The 20,246-nt window shown below is 37.2% G+C and overlaps 4 protein-coding genes across 5 annotated transcripts; 2 read left to right on the top strand and 2 right to left on the bottom strand.

Annotated features, from left to right (window-relative positions):
* Positions 1-896: 896 nt before the first annotated feature.
* Positions 897-3,021, bottom strand: ppp1r3b (protein phosphatase 1, regulatory subunit 3B). The gene is made up of 2 exons (XM_033990106.2): positions 2,783-3,021; positions 897-2,422 (listed from the first exon to the last, which is right to left on the bottom strand). The coding sequence occupies exon 2, from the start codon at positions 2,412-2,414 to the stop codon at positions 1,542-1,544; it is 873 nt and encodes a 290-aa protein (XP_033845997.1). The 5' UTR covers positions 2,415-2,422; positions 2,783-3,021; the 3' UTR covers positions 897-1,541.
* A 2,750-nt stretch (positions 3,022-5,771) lies between these two features.
* On the top strand, positions 5,772-12,429 carry lmbrd2b (LMBR1 domain containing 2b). The gene is made up of 18 exons (XM_055231612.1): positions 5,772-5,946; positions 6,466-6,664; positions 6,739-6,851; positions 7,172-7,267; positions 7,340-7,507; positions 7,585-7,795; positions 7,873-7,947; positions 8,026-8,139; positions 8,217-8,400; positions 8,496-8,677; positions 8,773-8,906; positions 8,989-9,094; positions 9,192-9,289; positions 9,354-9,457; positions 9,527-9,573; positions 9,707-9,821; positions 9,905-10,031; positions 10,121-12,429. Exons 2-18 carry the CDS (start codon positions 6,491-6,493, stop codon positions 10,182-10,184), a joined length of 2,112 nt encoding a protein of 703 aa, XP_055087587.1. The 5' UTR covers positions 5,772-5,946; positions 6,466-6,490; the 3' UTR covers positions 10,185-12,429.
* Positions 12,430-13,549: 1,120 nt separating this feature from the next.
* Positions 13,550-16,042, top strand: capslb (calcyphosine-like b). 2 transcript variants are annotated; one of them, XM_033990107.2, is made up of 6 exons: positions 13,550-13,578; positions 14,104-14,259; positions 14,807-14,984; positions 15,067-15,276; positions 15,474-15,592; positions 15,886-16,017. In XM_033990107.2, exons 2-5 carry the CDS (start codon positions 14,123-14,125, stop codon positions 15,573-15,575), a joined length of 627 nt encoding a protein of 208 aa, XP_033845998.1. In that variant the 5' UTR covers positions 13,550-13,578; positions 14,104-14,122; the 3' UTR covers positions 15,576-15,592; positions 15,886-16,017. The 2 variants fall into 2 exon arrangements, with proteins under 2 accessions (XP_033845998.1, XP_033845999.1); XM_033990108.2 differs by lacking the exon at positions 15,474-15,592 and having other exon boundaries at positions 13,555-13,578; positions 15,886-16,042.
* Positions 16,043-16,597: 555 nt separating this feature from the next.
* Positions 16,598-20,044, bottom strand: il7r (interleukin 7 receptor). The gene is made up of 8 exons (XM_033989028.2): positions 19,626-20,044; positions 19,328-19,457; positions 18,780-18,931; positions 18,551-18,696; positions 18,279-18,435; positions 18,115-18,205; positions 17,670-17,748; positions 16,598-17,593 (listed from the first exon to the last, which is right to left on the bottom strand). The coding sequence occupies exons 1-8, from the start codon at positions 19,696-19,698 to the stop codon at positions 17,171-17,173; spliced, it is 1,251 nt and encodes a 416-aa protein (XP_033844919.1). The 5' UTR covers positions 19,699-20,044; the 3' UTR covers positions 16,598-17,170.
* Positions 20,045-20,246: the final 202 nt, after the last annotated feature.

Genomic DNA, 20,246 nt, shown 5'->3' with positions numbered 1-20,246 from the left:
TTTAATAATCACAAATGCACTAAAGCCCTAAATTCACCACAGGGCTCTAGAAATAACATGTGTAACAATAAAATGACTCGTTTTGAGCGATGGGTCACCTCAACACACAGGGTCTGGAGGGGAAAAAACATCTCTATAATCCAAAACAACACTATTCGAGTCTATGCTATCCAAAAAGAGGACTCTTGCGCCATCTTAAGGACGCTCCTGTGTACGGACAATTTCAAAAGATTGGGGTCACACATCCATTGGCACAGCTTGCATTTTATTTTCCCATAATTGAGATACAATTCTAGATTATATTACATTTAACTTGCATAGACATATTTTCTTAAGAGTTTATAAATGAATACATAGGAGTAGGACTGGGCAATATGAAAAAAAAAAAAAGATTTGATGACAATTTGATTAAATTTTCAACTGACAATGATTCAACAGATTTTTTATATTTCTGGAGGCTTCACTGTGTTATCTCTCTGTGGCCAAAAACTGTCTGCCCCCATCTCAAATAATCATTAGAGGCCTGTAGATGTTAAGATGTCATTTTAAACACAAGAAAAAACATCATCTATTAAAACAAACAAAAAATATATATATAATAATTCAGTTCAAATACCATAAACTAATTTTACCAGTTATACATCGCTTCTGTTTAAGACAAAAAAACATGTGAGCATTTGACCTTTAACATAAACACTGCATATAAGTAAACATGAGGTCCCTGGACAACAAACAAAACTCTGGGAGATGGGTGAAGGACGGTCACATCTTAGTGAAGCATGTTTACAAAAGATTTGTCTTTTACAAGTCTGTACTGAGTAACATGACCATGACATTACATCTTTTCATGTCTATGACTCTTTAAACAGTGAGCTATTGCTTCACAAATAATTCAATTTTTTATTTGCAACTTTTAAAATTTATTCTTACATTACAAGTCAATGTAACTTACCAGTGACATAAATCCAATTTCCCAACAGAGTGTAATGCATAAACATTGTAAAAATCCAAGGTTTAAATTCAAATCAAGTAATATGTTTCCCATGTTGATCTCCAGTGCTAACATGCAACACTGATAAAACATACTTTATTTAAACTGATAATTCACCTATTTTTCTCTAATAAAAGTTGAAAACTCTACATTTAGTAACTCTTTAATTCTTACAAATGTGACATACAGCCGGTCAGTGTTAGATAAACCACAATTAAAATCATTCAATAACTAGAATAAAAATTACATCATGATGCAGAATAATGTGACAATATCCGATGTGCATCTATATTACATGTGCCTTAATGGAAAAAAAAGAGTGTATCCCCAGAGCTTTACCTTGCATTGTATAATAGCAGCACATAATAAAATGGTATTGCACATAAACACAATGTACTGTGAGCAAACAACAATGTATCTTTTAACAAGGTATTTTTTCCGTTTACAAAAAAGTGAAACATGGTAATGCTTCAGGGGAAAAAATAAAACTGAAATGTCTCTATCAAAGGTTCATGTTATCGTAAAAAAAAAAAAAAAAAAAAAAAAGTATTTAGTAGTATGGGCCGATGTTTTCATAACCTGCATAACTTGGCCAATCAGGAAAAATTCCATGGGAGCAAGTGGGGCTCCCATAACGGTCAAAATGGATCCCAAACCCTAAAGATTCTTTATGGTAACTGTCCTCATGTCGTTTCTTCATTGAAGACCACAGGATTCGATAGTTCTTCCCCTCATTACTGTCCCAATACTTAAAGCCTGCCACTTCATAGCTGATGGCAAATTCAATGTGCTCATGCAGCCTCAAATTTTCAGGGATAGAAATCTCAAAAGAGAAAGTGTCACTGTAGGAACTTGGATATGTGTCTTTTATGTACTCACATCCAATATCTGTATGGCTTTTCCATGTGTCAAAGGTCACCCTCATATTCACAGACTTCTCAAAAGACAAATTTTTCACTTTAATCGTTCCAGCCAGAAGCTTTTCTTTCAACACACAATGCTCTAGACATACATAGTTGTTCTCCAGGCATTGGCGAAAGTGCAGGTAATCTGAAGAAGGCTGCGGAAAGTCCAGCACCAGCTGGTCCTCTTCTGTAGCTTGTGTGATGGCAGCATTCAACATCTCTTGCACAGATACGGGAATGTCAATCTGATCATTAAACTCAGAGAAGATTTTCACCTTGGTTAAAGAGAGTCCTTTGTGATCTGCAAATGTCACCTGCTTTTTGATTTTTCTTGTGGTTTCATTGATTGAATTTTCATTGGATTCAATCTGATCAATGCAGTGCGAGTGTTCAAAGCTCAGGCATGAGTTTTGAGCTGGCTGGTAGTTTATGGACGTTGTCCTGTAGCCAAACTCCTCTTGGGACAGGTAAAGGGGCAATGCCATGTCAACTGGCATTGTCAACTTCGGGGGAAACATGCACCAAACTGAAAGAGAAAATACAAACTTAACTATTAAAAACAAACTAGGCCTACTTATAGGGCTAGTCATCCTAGTCGTTAATTTAGGATTAGGATTTGGGACTTGAATAAAAGGTGTGCTGGCTCAGTTAAATCTCTATTAAATGCATGAATGTGTTTGAATGAATCACTAGCTCTTAGCGGCCATGCCCGAAAAGTTTGGACACTCCCGGTAGTTTACTTTTAACGATGTGAACGCCAAAGAACCAACACGTGACTTTGTGAGTATAATCTTAATTTCAAACAATTAACAGAGCAACATTATAACAAGCAGCAAGCTAGAGGTATTTCCGATTTGTTAGTTCAAGGATATACAGATTACTTTACCTTGATCGGTTCCGGTTAACCAGAGGTAGCTTTGCCTTTTAATGAATGGTGTAGCTGCAGGTTAGCTTGTAATCATTTTATCTAAAAGTTGCATGTAACTCCTCTTTGTTCAGGGTTCATAAGCACCCCTAAGCCGCCTGCAAATTGTAAGAGAGAACAGTCTTTGCAGGCACTTGTACTGTGTTTTTTTGGCAGCGTGAAACCCCACACTGGGTTCACGTGGACACTCGTCCGCAGCCAATCAGAGCGAGGCCTGACGGAGTGATCAGTGCTGTCCAAATGTGCTCTCCTGAACCAGAGCATGCAGAGCTGGGCAGACAAAGAGGTGACTGGGACCAGAGCTGGTCAAAGTACTGCATTTCAGTACTTGAGTAATACTCAAGTAGAAGTTGCTCAGTCAAATGTTCATTTAAGTTAAAGCAGGCCTATTGAAGTACCCTATTAAAATACTTTAAAGAGTACCTTTTACGAATCATATAAATTAAGTTTTGCTAATAGGAACTTAGATAAGATGAGATAGAATTACTTATAAAGGCAAGATTCCAACTGCATTTTAGTCTTATCATGCCAAGTGTTGTGAAAGAGTAGGGCTATATATCATGTGATGTGAAAAAGAAGTGCAAAATCATGAATGAAGAAGACTGTATACCACAGGTTAGACTACTAATATCCCTAAAACACGGTTACATTTAAGTTTTTACAAAAATCTTGGTAGATTTTAGATTGGTAGAAATTCCCTGCTCTTACTAGAATGCACCCAGATATGGACACATGCTCATAAAAACATATTTTAAGGCATCAAAACTAATGACTGAAAAAATCTTGCTTAGTTTTTTCTAGTTTTGTAACTTTGGTGAAGTTTATAAATGACCTATTGGTTGAAATCATCTGGGTAGCAAATATGACATAGCCTATGTTAGCAACCATAATGATAGCAAGAGACAAAACTTACATAATAGTTAGGCTCTGATTTGACAAACAATAATAAATTATAATACTTTTAAACTTTTTCTGTATTTTAGATGGTGTTCATGACATAGGTAGAGGTCCCGTTTTAGAACTGACTGCTACTTTCTTTATTTTTCTATTTATTGTTTTCTAAATTTCTTCACAAACTGCCACTTGACTGATTATGATGAATACTTACCTCAGGTACTATCCCACCAAACCAAATATATGAATTTGTCAAATCCACTCATGGGACAAAATGGGATGCAGAAAAGGCCTTCACAAAAATAACATGTATCCTATACTTGGAAGCCTTTTGAGAAATGTGGCTAGGAAGTAATAGGCCATAATTTGTCTTTCAAATGTTGTGATGCTAAAGTATTAATTACTTTACTAATTATTACTACAAAAATAAAGACAGACCTATCCAAAAGATGTAGGCCTTATAAACTAAATTACTGACCACCTCTGACTTCGACAAAACAAATCAATAGTAGATCATTAACTTTCAAGTGTCTTACAAATAGATCTTAAGCCTGTAGACTTTAAAAGTAAACATTATAGGGCATACTACAACTTAGGGCCATGTGTTGACCCAGGGACCAGAAATGAATCTTTCATCCAAACTTAGTTATAAACATGGATTAAACTTCATAATTTTATAATAATGTCATCCTGAGGATCGGACGGTGTCCTTGGGATATTTTTATACCAGTCTGTGGTCCCTAAACAAGTTTGAGAACCCTCAGTTTAAAACTTAATTGCTTATAATCATTGGACATAATGCTATGTCAGCATATTGTAAAGCCTATTGACACACTATATACGCCTATAAATCTTAACCTAGAAGAACTAATTTATGTTTTAACAGTATGTGCTCTGGACTAATCACTGTAATTTTTGTTATAATTTTAAGTTGCTTCATTCTATAATGGCCTGCAGTAGGCCCATTTATGTTGTATTATTTGTAGAAAATGGGTGGAGATCACAGTTACAAAGCCACTTCTTGTTGCTTCATAATTGCTTAATAACTGGTCAGGTTTGTTTTAGAACAGGTATCTCTCTACAGCTGGTTATACACCTATAGGCCTACACAATACATACAGCTAAATGGTGCCTGCAAAGTTTGAATATTCATTGTTTTGCTCTTATTTTGTCATCAAGTTGCAGTCAGTTCAAATTTAAAGTGTCCTTCTGACTCTTGGTTTGGGGTTAAAGCTGCATAGACTGCAATGAAGAAGTCCAAGAGGACTAGGTTAATTACACATTTCCTGATAAGATCTGCCCCTGGGACTATATATACTCAAAACAAACTGGCTCGTGTTAAATGTTACAGCAAGACTGAGTGAAACATTAATAACGAAAATCAATCTGGTGTGCACATTGTGTCATGTTTTGGGGGGCAAAGCTTCTATCGGAACATTCTGAAATAGGCAATAGGTCTCAGTGGAACAAATATTATAAACAGGATGCTTAGTGTGGTATGTATAAATATAATTAGGCTAATTAACAAGAATAATATAATTTCTTTAGATAGCCTAGTTGACCATTTGGTCTAACTTTAATGTTACACATTTTAATTGAGATATTTTTTAGGCCTTGTATCAGGAATGTGGAATAGATTGACGCTGACAATAAAGCAACTTTGCCTTTGGCTAATGTGTAAAAAACAAAGAGATGCCACATTGCTCCACCGCTTAATGGGTGTCCTTGTCCAGCCCCTACAGGTATTTGTATGTAAGGTCTAGGTATCACATCACATCATGCTACCAGTTACGTAATCCCTACAGCTGATGAGTGCATGAGTCTTTTCTATGGTGCTGCAGCCGAGCTTTGAATTGCCCTCGGGATCAATAAAGTATCTATCTAAAAGCCTTTCCTGTGGAATGTCTGGTCATGCGCCTTGAGTTCATAAACACCATAGCTGCTGTCACTTCTCATCCACAACCACCTTAGTTACATGACTGATCAGTCCAAAATTCTTCATGTTTAAAACTATTGCAGAGTCGTCTTACTGCGCATGCGCGATTTAAGACTCCTCACAGTGACGTTGGCGTCTGTGGAGAGGAAAACCAGGATGTGCCGTTGCTGTTAGCGACGCAGTTTAAGCAGACTTCAGTTGATGTAAAAACATATAAATAATAATCATCATTATAAAGACAGCTATAAGCATATCTTAATATGAGGAATTGACCTGTCAGACTTCCGCTCTAAAGGTGAGTAACAAAATTTAAGAAACTCAGCATAACATGTAAGCTAACAGCTAGCTTGTTATTGTACTGATAAAGCTGCTGTATCCGTGTAGCAGCTACGTGGATTTATCCTAGTGCCCCCATCTATGATGTCTTTTTTTCCAATTAAACAGCTGAATTCCTTTAGGACTGTATCACAAGAGGCTTTCATCATTTGTGTTTTAAAGGGGCATGGGCGTCGGATGGGATGTGTACGTTATGTTTTACTGATGGAACAATATTTATTCTATGTCGCAGTCTATACAACTTAATTTCTTGCTTGGTTAATTATGATCTTTGTGAGCAATAAAAATGGATTATGGGATCTGTCACTAACATTACTTACAATGACAGCGCCCTATCCCCCACGTCTAAAACAAAAAAGCCTTATTCTGAAAGTACAGGTTCATCCTATTTGGCAGCAGAAAACATGTGTGAGAGGAACTACACAAATCTCAAACTGATGATATGACATTGCTAATCATTAATTAATTTATATTTCAGGTCACTACAAGGCTTCATTAAAAAGATGAGTGGAGCAGCTCTGGGCATTGAAATTGTGGTGGTGTTTTTTCTGGCATTGTTTCTGCTGCATCGGTATGGTGACTTCCGCAAGCAACAGCGTATGGTATTATTTGGCACACTTCTTGCCTGGTACCTGTGTTTCTTAATCGTCTTCATCTTGCCTTTGGATGTTAGCACGGTTAGTGTTAAATTGAGATAGAACAGAATATATTTGTATTCGCAGTCTTATTAATCTTTTTATATTTTCTACAGACAATCTACAGACAATGCATTATTGACCAGGAGAAGATTGCCTCAGAACCCACTACTGGTCAATTCCCATTTATTAACACCACAAGAAACGCATCTGTCACATCTACTAAGAGGTGACTGCCATGTACAGTGATAAAAGGATTCAATATACTCCCCATCTTGCAGGCAAACTATCTGCGACGACTAACCCTAATCTCAAGGCCACTCCAGACAAATTCAAACCCACAGGCACAGAGACCGTGTCTTTCAGTTCATAAAATCACTTTGGTCTAGAATGGCCTTTAGTTCCTACCACTTGTTTTGTTTGCTTTTCTTATAATTCACATTGATAGATGGTTTGATGTTGCTATGCTATGAGCACTCATATTATGTATAATAATTGAAAGGGATATTGTTTATTTAACCTTTTTGCTGTACTTTTCATTTGTTATAGTCCAAAACCATGCTACAAGCCATGGAGTTATATTCCTAATGGGATTATGCCTGTCTTCTGGAGAGTGGTGTATTGGACATCACAGTGTCTGACATGGTCAGTCAATGTAACCTTCTGATTATTACTAGAATATTGTATATAACATTCTTTGTGTGTTTGTACATCTAGGTTGCTCTTGCCTTTCATGCAGTCATACGCTCGATCTGGAGGTTTTTCTATCACTGGAAAAATTAAAACTGCACTGATAGAAAATGCAATCTATTATGGGACATATTTGCTGATATTTGGCTCTCTGCTTATATATGTGGCTGTCAGCCCACAGTGGCATCTCTCCTGGTGAATATTTTATGTTCTTTCCAGAGATTTAGGTTAAAACACTGCTTAAAACCTTTACATTTCTGTGATATCCTCAGGTATGAACTGCAGACCATTGGTATCACAGCAGCCAACACATGGGGCTTGTTTCTTCTGGTGTTGTTGCTTGGATATGGATTGGTGGAAATTCCTCGCTCTTACTGGAATGCATCCAGACATGGACACATGCTCATCAAAACATATTTTAAGGCATCAAAACTAATGACAGAAAAAGCTGATGCAGAGGAAAACCTTGAAGATGTTATGGAGGTACATGTTAAGGATTATTGTGGGTTATATTTGCTGTTAATGTAGACCTACAATTTCAGCTTTGCCTTTGATTTCAGGAGGTGAGAAAAGTGAGTGAATCTATAAAGTACAACCATCCACTGAGAAAATGTGTTGACACAATACTCAGAAAAGTAAGTACTTTTAACAATCTCCTCACCTGCTGACAGTTTTAGTGTGATGCCTGTAATGTCATGACTGTAATGACGCAGTGCCCAGTTGACTATCAAGAGAAAATGGGGAGAAACATGGATGACTATGAAGATTTTGATGACAAACAAAACACATACCCCAGTGAGAAGAGTCTTGTAAAACTTCATAAACAGGTAAAAGGCCAGTGATGCGTTTAAATGATGTGATGCAATAGAGTTAACACTTTTTTCTATATTATTTCTTTATCTAGGTGATTTATGCTGTGCAAAGGCACAACAGGACCCGTGTACAGTGGCAGATCCTCCTGCAGCAAGCCATTCATTTGGAAGATGTTGCCAAGAATGAAACTAGTTCTACCCATCAATTTGTTCACAGTTTTCCATCTTCAGAGCCAACTGGATGGTTTAGCCGATACATTTACACACCAACTGTTGGTAAGTTTTGTAATAGGGCTTTACATTTTTCCATAATCAATAATTATTGTGAATTACTTTGTATCTATTGTGTTTTTGTTTTTGTTTTTTTCCAGAATGGTACTGGGAGTGTTTTCTGAAGCGCTGGTTTTATAGGCTGCTGTCTCTTGTCTTAGCTATGTTCAGTGTGGCTGTGGTATGGTCTGAGTGCACTTTCTTCAGCACCTACCCTGTCCTTTCACTCTTTGCTGTGTTCATCCAGCTGGCTGAAAGAGACTACAATTACTTGTATATTGAGGTATTTAAAGTACTTATTACTATGAACTACCTTTGCTTTTGCCACTCATCCTTTTAAATTGTTAAACTAATGTTATATGGTTTCTTGTCCATTAGATGGCGTGTTTCCTCACAATTTTCTTCCTCTGCATTTGTGTTTACTCCACCGTGTTTCGTATTCGAGTTTTTAATTATTACTACCTGGCCCCCCATCATCAGACTGATGCCTACAGTCTTCAGTTTAGTGGGATGTAAGTGTCATTGTCAGTTAAAGTGTTAATACAAATTATATGTTGATCTAAAACGCAGCTACCTTCAATTTTATTATTACAGGTTGTTCTGCCGTTTAACCCCTCCTCTGTGTCTTAATTTCCTTGGCTTAATTCACATGGATTCAGCAATCTCTCATCAGCAGAAAGAACAGACTGCATACACCTCAGTAAGCCACATCAACATGTGCCATACAATGTGCTAATACTACAGTTAATTAATTAATTTTGGTCTTTTAGCTGAGTATGTCTGCTTTGTCTTTATAGATTATGGGATCCATGCGTGTTCTCTATTTTATTGCTAACGGCTTCTATATCTATTATCCCATGTTGATTTTGATCCTTTGCATTGCTACATACTTCAGGTAAAGTGCCTTTAAAGTGCAATTACTACTTATGCAAGCATAACTAAATTTCACTCTCTTTTAGTCTGGGAACACGTTGTCTAAACCTGCTGGGTTTCCAGCAGTTCATGGGTGACTGTGAAATGACATCTGACTTGATTGACGAGGGTAAAGAGCTTATTAGGCGAGGTAAGGCATACAGCAGTTCTAGCGCTTAAGAAAAATGTATCTTCTTTTCAACTTACTTTTTTTATACAGAGAAAAGAAAACGACAAAGAATTGAAGATGGGGAGAACAGACGAAGAGTGAGTTCAGATTATAAAAAATACATGCATGTTTTACCAATTGCTGCAAGAACTGTATTAACCCAGCTCAACTAATCAAAACTATATATATATATATATCATATATATATCTTTTTCTTTTTTTTTCTTGCAGGAATGGAAAGAACGCTATGGCAATCCAAGAGAAGAGTATACTGCAAGAAATAGAGGCAGCCATGAAATGAAGGAAACCAGCTATTCAGACACTGTCAACCCCAACACAAACAGGCGTAAGTCAGACTAAATACTTACATAGATAGAAAGCATATAGCCTTAATAATCTGAATGGGGCTAATCCTATTTTTGTCAATAGAAGCCAAGTATTCCCGGAGTGCTAATCGGGCAGAGAAGGACTGCGTTGAACTGCTTCAGGATGCAGAACCTTTAGATTTTAATGCAGATTCTTTAACAGATAACCCACTTGATACCGACACTGGAAGGTAAACTGCATTTGATGTACTAAAATTCTCAATAACAGCCACATATCATCAACATATTTAATTATGTCTGTTTTTTTTATTGTAATTAGGCACATAGGTGGAAGGTATCTGTCCATGTCGTCATCTCGTAACAGGATCTTTGATGATGTCTAAATGGAGGTGAATCATAAATTACTGTACACATCTGCAGGGACGTGCACAGGTAGGGCCCAGGTGGTGCTCAGGCACCTGTCTCTTTGCCTTAAGTGCCCTTGTGGTCAGCAAATTTTTTTAGGTTTAATATTTGTCCAATGAAGACAGCAGTCATGTAAAAGTTGTTTGAAACATTGAACAACAAAAGAATCTCACTGTTACTTCGCTCCCCTCCCTCCTGCCTCTTGCTCATGTGCGTTTACCTGTTGCAGCTTCAGACTTCACATGTGTCTTAACCTTAACATCACATGGCGCCAAATCAAAGACTGTAGGAACAAATTAAAGTCCATCAAGATATTCTACATAGCTTAAGCTTTTATCCAATTATACTTTTTTGGACAGAACAGCTGATGCAATAATACGGTTGTAGCTTGAATAGCGCGAGTATATCACATCGATGCACAGCACATTTCTTGGAAAACATCAGTTGAATTCTCATTTAAGTCTAGGAGTGTGGACAAACATTTTAGACTGGACTGTGACTGTTCTCTGGAGTGTTTGTCCACAGCCCAGTGTGAGGCTGCTGCTCAGACAGTAGCTGTGCTCAGTGCGCTGGAGAGCAGAGACTCAGCATAGGGAGAAAGTATGTATTTTCCGGACTATATGTCGACTATACAAGTATAAGTCTGGATCTCAATCCAAATCACTAAATCCACTGAATTCTTTATCCTCGGTGTCGCTTCTGAACAACTCCGCCAGCTCCGGAAGTAGATGAAGCGCAGCTTCCGTGTGGGTGTCATACTGGTACACAAGCCTAGAGTGCCCTCGCATGGTTGTCAGTGTGATAATAACAAAGATGTGAAATTACATATTTTAATAATTTCACATATAAGTTGCATCTGAGTATAAGTCACACCTCCAGCCAAACTATGAAAAAAGCACAACTTATAGTCTGGAAAATACAGTACAGAGCTGGGGGCTCCACAGAGAAATAAGTCTTTCTGAAATGAAAGTTAATGAAAAGTATGGTAGGCCAATTATTATAGTCCAATAAACAATTGCATGTTTTGAAACTTGGAGAGAGGTAGGCTTTAACAATGAGCTTGTCTCCCATTATTCTGTATCAGACTGCTAAAAACTAGGATTTCTTCACCTAAAACACCCCAGATTACAGGAAGTGCCATTTTTTTCTTGGTTGAGCACCTGCCTCTCAAAACATTTGTGCACGTCCCTGCACATCTGCCTTGCTGGACAGAGGAGAAACTCGAGTAATGCAAGTGAATGTATTTCAGTGCTCTGCCTCAGGTTACATAATGTGTATAGGCGTTCACTTGCATCAAATGACTGCTTTACACTCTGAAGAGTCATTAAGAAGTTACAGCTAAAGTGTATTTTTCAGTAACCAACTAACCCATCTATGAAAATATGCATGATTATGATGTCCAAACAACAGGAATCATCTAGAGTTCTATACCAGTTTGAATACACAAAAGTGCATGAACATTCTGCTATTTGGATACATGCAACAAATGGCTGTATGGGAATCAGCAACAGAGAAATTATTATTATTATTATTATTATTATTATTCACTGGCTTATTGTATAAAACATATGTTACAGATAGAAAATCAAACAGATTTGTTTTACACTTCTGTTTTTGTCACTGTTGGAAAGAGTAACTCAAAAAGTGCCATTTAAAGAGACTTTAACCTTACAGTTGTGTAGACTCATCCCATGTTACAGAGGGTATGTAAATGTTTGTTGAAAACATCACATTGTCACTCATGTTGTGTATCTTGAGACCATGGATATGTTTTGATTCAGATTCGTGGGTACTTTATATGTATATATTCAAGGTGCAGAGTGGTCCCAGAACTAAAATCTATGTAAATGGCCTCTCTTGTTTGTATAGCTATATTAATGTACAATTTATCTTTTGTATATGACATGGATCATTGGTTATTTTACATATTTTTGTTTAGTCATGACTCTGAAATTGTTAATTTAAATCCTAATTACTGTATTGTAGACTAGGTTACTCTTCAAAACATCTTTGTATTGCACTATACACTGTCACCTCTTTCTTGTATGTGTAACTAGATAGTCTGACCATGTAATGGTGAAAATGAAGTGTTTAAAAAGGAAATATGATTAATATTTATTGTTAATATAAATTATTCTGTAAACGACAAATGGTGTGGACTTGTGTTTGATGTCTGCTGCTGCTACTGTTGTGTCATTTAATAAAAGAGCATACAATGTATACAGATTTTGCATCACTGTGCACATAATGTGATATAAAATTTAAAACAAGGAAATGCTTATGGCAAGGATCTTGTAGCTCTGCATCCACTTCTAAGTAGGTCCCCAAAGAATTTGTTATTTCTAAATATAATTGTGACTCATTTAAATATGATTCACATTCCTATTACCATTGTAAATGTATAGTCTACTTAGAATAGAATACATTTTATTTGTCTTTGACAACATTTGCAATCACCACATAACTTTGAGGACAACAAAATCAATAGCCACAGCGATTCAGTAAAAAAATACATTCTTAGGTCGTCTTCAGGTCAGTTTCACACATGTTAGTGTGCTCTGTGTTTTAGCTGCATAAAACTTAAATGCTGGTTCCCCATGTTTAGTCCTGACTCTGGGCACCAGCAGGAGGTCAGCCTGATCTTTCATCACCTTCTGCACTAAAGTGTGTTGGAAATCATTCATTCATCATTCATTCATGGATCATACTTTATTCAACTTAATTAATGTACACTTTTCAATTTTGATTTATGTAGGATACATTTAAAAACTCAAACCACACAGCTCTCAACATCTTAGATTAGTAAAATAAAAATAATAATAATAATAATTATTATTATTATTAGCTGCTTTAATTACAATTTTGAAATCAGATATTAAAATGGTCATTTTAACCTTTTTTTCCCTTTTTTTCAGTTCAGTTCAGTGTTTTTATCTAAGTAGGCTGCAGCAAAATTATGATTAAACAATGTGCTCCTCCACATTTCTTTTCCATTAAACTTGACACACAGTCACTACTCCTCTCTCTCTGGTTAACATGGCCTACCCTCTTTTCTGGGATCCATTGATAAAGTCTTGTGCTCTATACTAACCTAAAGGTTTACTAAGTAAACTCAGAGTTGTTTGTCTTAGGGGACATTAACCCTGAGACAAATTCTTTGTGAATATAGGTCTAAAGTAAACCCCAGTATTTGGGTATCAGGACCCGCCTTGGTCATAAAATGATCGCTGTTGTTTATGACAAGAATAAATGACACACTGCGTCTCCATGGTAACCGCGTGGGGTTGAGGCCAAGCGCAGCAAAACATCACCTAAACCTACGCTGCATATCTCGACTCAGAAGACCAGTCTTCCGCACGATCTGACAAACTGGTACGCTTTGGTGTATGTATAAATGTGTATGTACGTTAGCTTTGAAAAAAAAAAACAAAAAAACAAAGCTTTGCGGGGCTACTGTATGCTTGAGCCAACGTTATCCAGGACCCTAGTACAGGCTTTACTGGATCTATTTTCTACTTCCTTTTATTGAATCTAAAAAGTTCTCCCTCAGCCAAGAGCATAATTACCTCACTTCTTGCTATCCAACTTATATTTAGCAAAGTTGTTTATGTTCCCCCACAACTACAGAGTATTTGAGATAAGCTAACTTTGTTTTGTGATGTGGAGGGACATGTTAGCTACAGGAGCTATGTCTGTTTATGATCATATATTTATCTAGATCCAGATCCGTTTTATTTAGTACATAACCTGTAGGCTAATACTAATTTTATGATATATTAATGTAAACAATTAAATAAATTGAATTAAAATGCAGTAGGCCTGTCCTATAAATAAGTTAATGTGTTTGACCTTTTGAGTTGTGTCTGTCACCCTCATATTTTTACTTAATTTACACAGATTATAGACTTTCTTGAATATGGCAGGGACCTCCAGACATGATCATGAGATGGCTATAAACGCCAAAAAGCAGCTGGCCATGTGCTCTGACCCCGTAGAGCGACTGAGGTTACAGTGTCTTACAAGGGGCTCCTCTGGTATCAAAGGTCTTGGCAGGTAAGTATTTAATTATACATAATGCTTACATTTCAGCACTGTATATTAGGCTTTTGTGGACATATTCCCCCCTGTTGGATGTATAGATCTCAGACAGAATAAGATTGAAGAAACTATGGTGAAATATTTACATTTTTTGTTAAAATAATGTACAAATAGAATTATCAAACGCCCAAGGGGGGTGTGAGTTGTTGTTCTCCTCAGTTATGAAGCTGTGAGTATGACTAGGCGCTTGTCTCATCAGCTGCAGGATTTTTTCATTGTTTTCATCACTGCTTCATGTTTAATGCATCTCTGAATAGGTTTACTGCTATAAGTGTCTGCTTTAAACTGGCAGTGGATTAAATCAGATGTAAGATGACACAAATCCCGATAAACCAGGCCTAGGAAGGCGCTGGAGAATACACTGTGGACTCAAAGCAACATGTTTGCCCACCACCAATTACTCACACAGTGATTTGTATAAGCACAGCTTGGGAAACTGCAGCATTCATTGTCAGTAAAGGGACATCTTGCTCGGCTAAACTGGGCTTCTTGTATGCGCCAGAACCTTCAAAATAATGGATGACAACAACAACCGCAGCCTGGACTTCAAAGAGTTTGTGAAAGGCCTAAATGACTACGGGATCTTAATGGAAAAAGAGGAGGCCACAGCTCTTTTTCAGCAGTTTGACAGAGATGGCAGTGGGTCCATAGACTTTGATGAATTTCTCATTACTCTCAGGGTAAATAGCCTATGGTAGATAGTAAAACTCAGTGGCCTCACAAACTAAATGTTATAGTTTCTCTTTGTTGTTTTTCCCACAGCCACCAATGTCAAAGGCCAGAAAACAAGTGGTAATGGAAGCGTTTCGGAAGCTCGATAAGACTGGAGATGGAGTGATCACAGTAGAGGACCTCAGAGGTGTTTACAATGCCAAGTATCACCCCAAATATCAGAATGGGGAATGGACTGAGGATCAGGTTTTCCGGACGTTTTTGGACAGCTTTGACTCCCCTTATGAGAAGGACGGAAAGGTGCGAGATTTGATTATTAACATCCAAAGGCAACAGTGATAACCACATCAGGAGAGTTTATATGTAGTCAGCAAATACTCAAATGGTTTCTGGGATGTCTGTTGTCTGTTGGATTTGAAATATTTGCAGATAGTCATTCAAACACTGTTAACATGTTAATTATTTGTCACTACTCTAACTTTGTATTTGTCATGAAGGTAACCCAAGAAGAGTTTATGAATTATTATGCTGGTGTGAGTGCATCCATTGATACAGATGTCTACTTTATTGTGATGATGAAAAATGCCTGGAAAATTTGACTTAGCAACACAGTACGGTAAACAAACTCGTCTTAGTAGGAAGTTGCTTGAGGGGGCGGATTTGAGCACAATCAAGTAGATGGCTTGGGACTTGTTTTAACCTCTTTCTTTTTCTTATGGTACAAAATGTATATTTCCTTTAGCAATAGATTGTTGTTTGATCTTTTACCACTGAAACTTTGGTGACAGTCTTGATCTGATAACATCACAACCGTTTCAAAAATGATCATCAAAAATCATCTCTTGACTGAATTATTTTTTTTTTTGTGAAATTGATCAAACTGTTTTAAACTGCTTTGTTTTGATGCAGGTGACCAAAGATGAGTTCATCAGTTACTACTCTGGGGTGAGTGCCTCCATTGACCGTGATGTCTACTTCATCCTCATGATGAAAAACGCCTGGAGACTTTGAATTCATCAGTGTCAAGAAACATGTCAACACAAAAGTGAAACTACAGCAGATGTCTGTTCAATATATTATATTATATTATATTATATTATATCATATATATATATATATCACCTTTGCCTGTAAGTATGTAGTATTTTGTTAAATTCATGAAAAATATTTTACGTAGCTTAGTTTATCTGTTACTTCTGTCACATTTGAAAAGTTGGTTTAGGGGTTACACAGACACTTGCACTGCTGCAAACAATGGTGAAAGCAATTACCTACATACAGCGTACGTCCAGTGTACATAGGATTAAAGAATACTTTATTACAATAATGTCTAGTATGTAGACCAAGATCATTGTATGTGGAATTAAATAAAAGAAGTGCACCTCTTCAGTTAAGGTCTCAGCTTGGTTTACCAAAGTCTCTTAGATATGTAAGTCAACCCCCCTTAAGTCAACCATCAAATAATGTGATAGCATTTACTAAGATGTCTTATGCTCATTCATCTGTACAGTCAATGTGAGACAAATATGCTGTATAATGATACTGTATAAAAAACATAAGGTCAAAAAGCACTGATTTAGCTTGATGTCTTTGTTTTCCACTTTTTCACGAAAGAAAATATACATTTTCAGTGTACTTTATTTTAAAGTTCTTACAATATTGTTTTTAAATCATCATTATAAAACCCTTGCCATCACTGTGTACAATGACAACAAAACATCTTACATATAAATACTTATAAGTAAATAAAGCATGTGCTACAAAGTATATTGCATATTTTTCATTATTAGTAGTTCTGAGGTGGTGGTTGTGTGAGTTAAAGCAGCTTGGTGAAGCATTACCTTCCTTTCTTCAGCCACAGACAGTGATGTGGTGTCAGATCAAGAACAGATAAACAGTTTTTTTTACAAAACAAATGGAAGTACTCAACAGAAGTTCAGATATGGAGCAGCTCAGTATGATTGGAGAAAAAATTAGGTTTCCATTGATTGCTTCCTCAGTCAATGAAAAAACCTGAGTGTGTGTTGTACTGTACATAAAAATCATAGATGTTTACCAGACCATTGGTCTGTAAAAAAAAAAAGTAAAGATTTCTGTTGTGATGCAAATTTATTTTAAAGTTCCCCCAAGATATGACTGCTGTGTGACTTGTGTGTGTGTGAGTGGGTGTGAGTGTGTGTGTGCGTGTGTGAGATCAAGTTGCACTCCGGTTTATGCCGACTGTCTTGTTATCTGTCTCAGCTGTTTTAATCTGGTAGAAACTGGACATGGTGACATAGGAATCGTCCCTTTCATGTTGTATGTTATTGTGCTGCATTGGGGGAGTCTCCGGTGCCTCTACATGTTGGACTGTGTTCTGAACGGGCAGACCCTCTGTTGGGACGTCAGGCTCTCCCTCTGAGCTGCTCTGGCTCAGCAGCTCCAGCTCCTCTGTCTGGACACTGCTGCTGCTCAGGGACGCGTCTGTGCTCGGGGTGGGACAGGACGGGCTCCCCTCTGTCCCAGCAGCAGGTAGCATAGGCTCTGTCACTTGGCAGGACGGTTCAGTTGGCGGGATCATGCTGGAGTGGACTTTTAGGGAACTGAACTCCTCGGGGTTGTAATTCAGTAAAAGGCCCTGTATAAGGCAGCATATTATGTTATGTTACGTTACCTTTATAATGTAATCTTTGGTTTGCATGTAAAATACGCACATTATTTGGCAAATATGTAGATATTTGCACAAAAGTTGTTTTTGGATGTGGTATGCTTGGCCACATGTAAGTCAGTATTCTGTAGAAAGAAAAGAAAAAAACACATGAAAAATATAAAAACGGCTGTGCAATTAATCAAATTTGAATAATCATTGATCAGATTTAGACTTTTTAATTAAGAGGCTATAGCTAATCCTCAGTAACATTCAAAGTTCAGCAATTTATTTGTTTTAATACGATAACATAAAATAAAGTCATGATCCAGCAATATGTGGGGGAAAAAATTATTATTATTATTCACATAGTATTGCCCAGTCCTAAATACAAAACAGACAAATACAAATATTTAACTGGACATTTGTGGGTACACTATTACAAAGTACTACTTTATATTTTAAAATAACAATATTTATAGATTTTGAGAGAAAATGCTCATCAAACTTACTTATTTTTCCACATGAACACTCCACTCACTACCACTATAAAAGCAGGAATAATGCTCCACATATGGACATAAGGTTTTTCTGAAGTATCACCTAATGTAAAGATCAGAAACAGATTAAACAGATCTCAGTCTCCAGAGAGTTAAATGTTCAAGCTTGTTCATACCTGATTTGGGTGTTGTGAAGGTGACGGCTTGGCTCCAGTCGCTCCATGTGCCCTCAAAGTAAACCCATGGTACAGCCCGCACTTTTGCATGATACAGAGTGCCACTGGTCAGGTGGTTCAAGCCGATACTCATTGTGGCCGATGACATGTTCTTAGTCTAGGATGCACCAAAACAGTTAAATATTATAATGTTGGGGTTTTTTTGGGTTTTTTTTGGGGTTTTTTTTTTTAAATACTATATACTTGTGAACATGATAAGATGAAGCTAGTACCAGGTTGGTCTTTTCACTCCAGAGCTGAATCTGAAAGCGCTGGTTCTCCACTGTCAGGTAGTCACGCTGATATGGGATTTGGACATAAAAAAGAACTTGGTCCTGGTTCAGGGTCAGGTTATACACCTGTGGACTTTTTGGTTTGACTTCAGAAAAGTAGAGAACACTTCAGTGACAAAGCATATAAAATAAAGTGTTAAATCAAGTGTTGAAATGGAAAATATCTCACTTATTTTTCTGAGGTCAAGTTCTGTTTTAATGCGGTGGCCTTGTTTCGACTGAGCTGTCAGAGTGATGGGGGAAATAGGATTCAGGTCTTTGGAGCTCACAGTCTCTCCAAATTCTCCCACACACTTTTTTACGGTGTCCAACTTACAACAACTATAACAACAAAATAAACATAGATTAGACAAAACATGCAACCGTACTACAAACTGTAGGGCCGGATAGTGCAGGATACACATAATGATGCAATACCATTATGTAATTCATAGCTTACAGATATCCTGATATGGCAATATATGTTTTCAACGTGCAATGAGTAATTTTGTGAAATACTTCCCTTGGCCTAGCCAGCCATTCCCTTCTACATTCAAAGGGTCTGGTTCTGGCTGGCCAGGCAAGTGAAATACAATTGTTTTAATAATTTAAGAAAAGAGGGTGGACAACTATGACATTCACACATTGACCAGCCTCCAAATGATCTTTTCTTTTTGCATTTTTCTGCACCATTACAATGGTGTGATATTTTTCACAGTATTATAGAATAGTTTTTACCAAGCAGTTATATTCTCAATCTCGTCATCCTCATCCTCATCATCCAAATTTAAGCCGCTGGGGACGAGCTGACAGGTTATATTACTCCCTTCAAACAGACTGATGTGGGACCAGCAGTACACTGTGGGCACTGGACACAAACAACAGGCTTAGCAGGAGAACATCTCTAAACTTGTGTGTGCTGATATGTTTTAAAATATTTTATAGGCTTATATAACCCAGACAAGGATATGGTTACAACTCAGTTAACTCATTTTGTTGATGTTTCAATAATATAGATGACTGAATTTGTTCTCACCCATGCTTGAGTCTGGCTCCCCGCTCTGGGCCCCGGCCCTGGCTGACAGCATCACAGTCCAGAGTAGCAGCATGTTTCTGTGTCTCTGCTTCACCTGTGCTCCGTCTGCCTCTCGGTACTCGGGGCTTTTGAACCACTCACAGGGAAGATGGGCGGAGCCAAGACTCACACTCACTTATACAGGAAGCCAGATACTCACAGGATGTTCAGAATATATGCGGTAGTGCTGTGTTGAAGTGTTTTGTTTTGACAAGAAGAGGGCTGCATGGGGTACAAGCTTTGCATTCCCGATAATCTGTCCTAAATACATGAGGTGGTCAGGTGGTCAGGTGCAGTAAGGCTCATGCTATGTCTGGGCATGTGTAGTCCCCCTGGGTTCCTAATTGTTGAAACAAAAATGTGTTGTTTGTACCTTTATATTTCATGTTTTTAATTCACAATTCTTCACATGCCAGGAGAGGAAAAACCTGCAGTTTTACCAAAGCAGACAAGAAATGACTCATCCTGATATATTAGGCCCTAATAGCTGAGCTGCTGAGAATGGTTATCTCTTGATTATATATATATATATATATATATATATATATATATATATATATATATATATATATATATATATAT

The sequence above is a fragment of the Periophthalmus magnuspinnatus genome, chromosome 23, assembly GCF_009829125.3.
Source record: "Periophthalmus magnuspinnatus isolate fPerMag1 chromosome 23, fPerMag1.2.pri, whole genome shotgun sequence".
Taxonomy (NCBI): Eukaryota; Metazoa; Chordata; class Actinopteri; order Gobiiformes; family Gobiidae; genus Periophthalmus; species Periophthalmus magnuspinnatus.
This window is presented reverse-complemented; position numbering and strand designations above follow the sequence as displayed.